At 38.8% G+C, this 6,441-nt stretch overlaps 1 protein-coding gene across 1 annotated transcript in view; it reads right to left on the bottom strand.

Moving 5' to 3' along the window:
* Nucleotides 1-540: 540 nt before the first annotated feature.
* Nucleotides 541-6,441, bottom strand: part of igsf3 (immunoglobulin superfamily, member 3) — a 368,295-nt gene continuing 362,394 nt past the window's right edge. The window contains 1 exon segment of the mRNA XM_028800732.2: nucleotides 541-3,576. Within this exon segment, the coding sequence (XP_028656565.2) occupies nucleotides 3,326-3,576 (251 nt within the window). The 3' untranslated portion in view covers nucleotides 541-3,325.

Below are 6,441 nucleotides of genomic sequence, written 5' to 3'. Positions count from 1 at the left end.
AGCCAGAAAGTACGTCGTTACGCAGAGATTTTTGGGACTCTAGAACAAACTGCCGAGACACATAGTTGAAACAGAAACCTTGACAACTTTTAAGAAGAATCTGGATGAGATATTGGGACAGCTTAGTTATTAGCTACACAAATGGGTTTGATAGACTGAACGATCTTCCTTTTGTTTGTCAAATTTCTTATGTTCTGTTCTAAATTGTGTAAGTAGGCCCTGTGATAGTCTGGCATCTTGTCCTAGCCTTGTGCCTGGTGCTGCCATTATGTGGGGTCAGATTAAACATTATGTTAAGAAAGAGAGCTCTAAACCGCATCAAGTAAGTGAAGGGCTGCAGCAGTAATACAATAATGGAGAAGTGGAACAAAAACGATCCTAAAAAAACATCAGACCCCTATTTTTAAACTGTTGCTGTCTACCCATTTTCTGATCCAAATATTCCAGCAGTGAACCCTGAAACATATTGCAAGCACAATGAATGGAGGGCTGGAATCAAACCCAGATGGGCTCCCCCAACAAGAAAAAGAGTTAACACAGTTTTCTTTTTAATTTAGTGCACTATATTGTACAATGTAAAAATGGAAATCCTTAAAAGCAGAAGAAAGTTAAAGAGAACAAAAAAAAAAAAGTTTCACTGGCTCAACTTAATAACACATACTGTATTATCACAAACCGTTTATAAACAATTACACGGAAAGCCAGTTACAGAAACAAAACAAAAACAAAAAAATAAAAATAAAAACACAGTTTAGTGCATTTAGTTAAATTCAATGTAAAAATACAAAACATCAAAATGTCCTTTTCTCATGCATATACAGTTTTGACACACCAGATAGAAAGAATAGGCAGATGAAAATCAGCTGCAGGGCTTTTAAGCCACCTCTTGTCACATTGGTCATAAGACCACCACGGTTGAACGATAAACTGGATGTCTTGAGAATGGAAATTTCAGACTAAAGCCAATCCACTGAACATAATGGAAACTGTTATGGTGACAGAAAAATGGTTACAAGTGTCTCAGCTGGGTGTCACAAAGACGCAGTTCTATTAACCACACCAGCATTTTTCATAGTTTTTACGCTTTCCAAACTGTATATTAAGCCATGACAAAGCAGTGAACTTCAGTGTTGGGGGTTGTACAACACAGCAAAATGTCTCCAGACAGGAATTAAAAAAGAGGAAAAAACACTGTAACCCTCATCCATATGAGACACACTGATGGAAAGAACACTGAGCCGCTGCATGTGAAATGCTGCTTCTAATCTGACGCTAGACTGACCCCTGATGTCCTCACAGAAAACTTAATGCAAATGAAACAGCCATGGGCTCTTTTATCCACAGAACTGCATGTGAAGCCTCCACAGTCAAAAACTCCAAAGAGTGGGCAAACGTTCACAGAGTGATTATGTGCTCCAACATGGTCTTGTCTTCTACGCAGTTAAGTGCTTTTTTTCCCCACCTCTTGATTTCCAAAGATGACCCTGCATTTTGATATACTTACACTGTGAAAAGTGTTAATGACAAAACCCGTCTCTCAGGACTGCGAACCAACAGGGCAGTTCAGAAGGCAAGTGAGCCTCTTATTTTCTGTGACAGTCTGACATAACATCTTTATTCAGGATTGCATCAGTCTCCCAGTGGAGCATTTCCTTCTTTTCTCCGAAACAAGCTCAGCAACCTGAATAGTCGGTGGTTTATTCTTGCTTTTTTTTTTTTGTTTTGACATCCAACCATAGCTGTAATCTATCCACAAAAAAGATATAGAAAAACATCTTCTGTGTATGCTGTTTAGCGAATTTTGAGCAATTGCCTTTCTAATGAGCAACGTACAAATGTTTCAGTACTTTTAAAAATCTGTACATGTTCTCTTATATTTATTCCTGGTGGAGAGATGGCCACCAGCCAGTCCACTGTGGAACTGCTTCAATCAAAGGTAAACCTTTTCCTTTTATTCCTTTCTGCAGCCAGCATAGCTGAAGATAATGAAAGGTGCGTACTCCTCGTCATTTAAATTTAAAGATACTTGTAACACTGTATTTATACTGCTCACACTCAACGCTTCTTCACACAATTCACTTCCAGGACCATCCAACATGATACATTCTAGGATCTACCCAAACATCTGTCCTGATTTCTGGCCTTTAAGCATTTGGCACAAAAAGACACACCATCCCCTTCTACATCCAGATGGACTTTAGTTTTACAGTACTAGCTGACAAGATATTAAACCAAAAAAATCAGAATGATACAGATTCAAAATTATAGTAATATTAATAAAAAACAAAAATGAACATCCAGCACTGGCAGAATCACCTCACTGGATACGAAACGAGTTAAACCAGACTCCTGCTGTGCCAGTTTCTTGAGTCTTCTCCAAGTCACTGCGCCATGAGGCGTATGTTTTTGCATGTCTGGTACAAGCTTATAAGTAAGCCATTCTTGACTTTTACCGCACATAAACAATTTTGGGTGCTCTTTTCTTTTTTCTTTCAGTCATAATGTATGAATTTCCACCAAGACTGCCTTCTTAGGCAAAAGCTGATCCAGCAGCACACACTTTCTAAGGCCCATAGTAATAAGCAGGTTCTTCATTGTTAGAATCCCGGCACATTTTGTTGGTCAAGTGATGTACCATTTTGGCAATGTACATTCCAAATGGCTGCCCAGTCTTGATGTTTCCAAAATCCAAACTGTCACTTTACTCTTGATGCAGGACTTTTTGATTTCAGTGACCGTCCTTTCATTCATAGAGTTGTTTCCAAGAAGATAAAAGCTATGTGTTCCGGTGGTTGACATTCAATGTGAAGATTCTGTTCAACATCTTATTATTACAACAATGCGCAAGAATTTGTAGATAAAACTGTACATTTGATACGAATAATAAGGAGAACCCAAGGTTACTGAACCCCTTGATGGCAGATCTGATCTTCTGAAAATGCACTAAATGAGAAGCATTACCAAGAGGCAAATATAATTGATTCCAGATATTGTCTGTTTTGTTTTTTTATCAGAAATGTGGGAGGCTGGGTCTTTAGACATTTATTAGCGTGCATGTCAGTTCCCTTGTGCCATGTCCCTGAAGGGATTACAGATACCACAAGATACAGCCATAGTGACGCTAACTTCTACAATCATTAAAGTTTTGGTAACAAATCCACAAAAATCGATGGGAGCTCAGTGATACAATAAGCAATATTCTGTAGTTTGTTAAACTGAGACATGACTTCAGCTCATTAGCAATTTTATGAAAGTTGGGTAGCTCTTCTTGGAAAAAAAAAAACAAAACAAGACAAAAGAAACAAGTCTGGCCGAGATCTTATTGCTACTCCACTGAGCCGGGATGGAGGTTGAGGCTGGGAGGTTCCAGACAGGTTGGAGAATAATTTATGTGTGGCTCTTTAATCCACAGCAGTGGAGCTCCATTTTTGCCCTCTGAGCTCTTGCTTGAATTACGGGCCTTGTAACGCACTAGAAGAATGGTGATTAGCAGGATGCCAAAGATGGGAAAAGGGTAGAAAAATACAAAGTAGAACAGTGAGTCATTTGAACAGATGACTGACTGCAGAGTTGAACCTGTGGATAAAAAAAGAACACTTTAGAATAAATAAATAAATAAATAAATGATGCTCAAAAATATAAACCTGTCTTACAAATCAGTATCACTATTTACTTGGTTCAAAGAGACATGATTAATTGCAGTCCAATTAACAGTGATAGCTGGCAAATGTTTACTCTGAAAGCTACAAAAATTCAATTTGTGCATATCAAGTAACATGGCATATCTCCAATATGGAATTGTTCCAGAAATGTTTTCTTTAAGTTCATTATCTGTTTTGCTAGATGCCATTGTCATTAAAGTTTCACTTGATCTCACCTCTACACTAGTGTTACAGACTTGACAATATCACGCTGGATGCAAAACTGTGCATTATCTCAAGATGTAACCAATTTTGTTTAACATATGGATGAGGTGGCAAACTCTCCAATGCAACTGCCTGCCCGGTTCAACATCCCATCTTCAGAGTTACGTCCTCCCAAGGTGACCAGCGCAGAGTGTGCGTGATGACTTTCTGCCAGCAATCAGTATTAGGAAGGATTTGGTATGGTGAGTCGTACAACAGAATGATGGTAAGCAGGTCAGTCTATTGCTTGGGCTAAGCTTATTGGTCAAAATAATGCCAAAAAGCTAATTAAAATATAGGAAAAACAACAAAAACACAAACCAGGCAATGTCAAGAGCAATGAAATAAACATGGTAAGCTTACTGTATATGATTTACTAGAAATAATAGAGTGACAATTTTAAACAATTGGTAAATTACTGTGGATTGTGCAAGTCAGATATGAAAAGTAAGAAACAAACAACAATGCACAATAGACAGAGAGAGCGAGGATTCTGATTTGTAAAGAGACATTGGGAATGTCAACAGTTTAAATTACTGATTATAGGAGACAGCAATGGGAAAAGTAAACAAAATGAAAAGATATTTGTATGTGTACAGACAATATAGTAAATGTAAACAAATTCACATACAAAGGTAATACACAAGAACTGAATGATGTAAAGATTGAATGGTGTGAACATCTCACATTTTTTAGAACCATGAGGGACAGTATTTTTCATATGATAGGGAATAATTTTCATACATAAAACATACCATATATACTTATGTTTAAGTTCTCCTGCAGATAAGTCAGGACTTGATACTACCGTATAGTTACCAGTATTTTATAATGTCAGTCATATACCGTATTTTTCGCACCATAAGACGCACTTTTTTTTCCCCAAAAGAAGGTTGGAAATGTCTGTGCGTCTTATGGAGCGAATATTGCATCACAGACCATGATGTGTAGTACCTGACAAAAGTCAACATCCAGGGGTAGAGGGCGACAAAACTCACTGTTACGTTACAGGCATTCCCTCTGTGCTTGGAGGAATGTTAGAGTCATTGACTCTGCATCTAATCCTTGCGTGTGTGTGTGTGTGTGTGTGTGAGTTGCGAAATGTAAACAAATGTAAGCAAAGGCAAGATGGCATCGACATCTCACGAGGGAGCGAAGCGAGTGCAGAAAACAAAATACTCAGCAGACGATGTTTTGCGCATTATCACCGAGTCGGACTCTGATTTTTCAGAATCTGATTTTGTTGAGAGTGATCAGGAGATCGAACAAGAGAGTAAGGATCTGGCCAGCTGAGCATATTCGTGCAGCCGATGCACCTATGGCAAGGTTCGTGTGGGAGTAATACCTAGACATTGATCCTTGGGAGCCAAACTGGCTACCGGACTTCACAAGACAGTATGGCTTGCTATTGGACGCGACAGATTACCAGCCGCTGGACTACTTCAGGCTGTTCTTTCTTGAAGCTGCCTTTCAGCTACTGTCAGACGAGACAAACAGGTATGCAGAGCAATTTTTTGAATCGAGGGCTGTGCTTGCACCGCATTCTCGTTTTTCAAACTGGAAACCCACAACAAAACACGAGATGAAGGACAAAACACGAGATGAAGGGCTTTGTGGCATTACAAATATAGATAGGACTACACTGGTGATATAACTTCAGGGAGCATTGGTCCAAACGTGCTTTGTCCCCTGGTGGCTTTGGACAGGTTATGCCACGTGATGATAGGTATGTGCTCCTGCAAAGTGATTGTGAGCAATTGAGCTTCATTAATTCTGACACTAGCGATGAGGAGTTCTTGGGGTTTCCATAAAACTAGAAGAGTGCTTGAACCTTAAAGTCTCTCCTTATTTGTTAATGATAGTGATGATGTTTCTTAATACCACTGTTGAATTTACATGGTTGAAATATTATTCTACTATATTTTATTAAACATATTAGTACACCATTTGGTTCAGAATATTTTTTTTTCTTGTTTTCCTCCTCTAAACCTAGGTGCGTCTAATGGTCAGGTGCGTCTTATGGTGCAAAAAATACGGTAAGTTGAATACGGAAAACTCATGCTATTGGTGCAAGAGATTATGATATGCTAACGCCCACCTGAGAGAGAGTAACCACGGAGCACACGGTCTTTTTTTTCCTATGTATTGTGCCTACGTGACCACACGGTGATACCCGAATTATTACGAAGCGACGTTTGCACTGATTTGTGTTTTTTGTATCTCACACCCACATACTCCTTTATTGTAAGAGCATTCCTTATCTACGATGGAGCATTCGATCAGAAGAAAATATGAAGCTGGTTTTAAATTAAAAGTTGGTGAAGTGGTGAAAGAAATTGGTAACTGCGCTGCTGAAACAAATTCCGATGTGTATGAGGAAAAAAAAAATGATGGTCACATTTTTGAATGGGCGTACGAGTCGGGGTCTGATTCTACGGGTTTCAAGTCCCGACTTATACGCGAGAGCATACATGGTAAATAAGATGAAGATTAAAAAATGAGACTTACGTTACGATACTGCTGACTTGCAGTCAGA

This window comes from Erpetoichthys calabaricus, chromosome 4, assembly GCF_900747795.2.
Source record: "Erpetoichthys calabaricus chromosome 4, fErpCal1.3, whole genome shotgun sequence".
Classification (NCBI taxonomy): domain Eukaryota; kingdom Metazoa; phylum Chordata; class Cladistia; order Polypteriformes; family Polypteridae; genus Erpetoichthys; species Erpetoichthys calabaricus.
The sequence above is the reverse complement of the archived record's forward strand: the minus strand, read 5'-3'. Positions and strand labels throughout refer to the sequence as shown.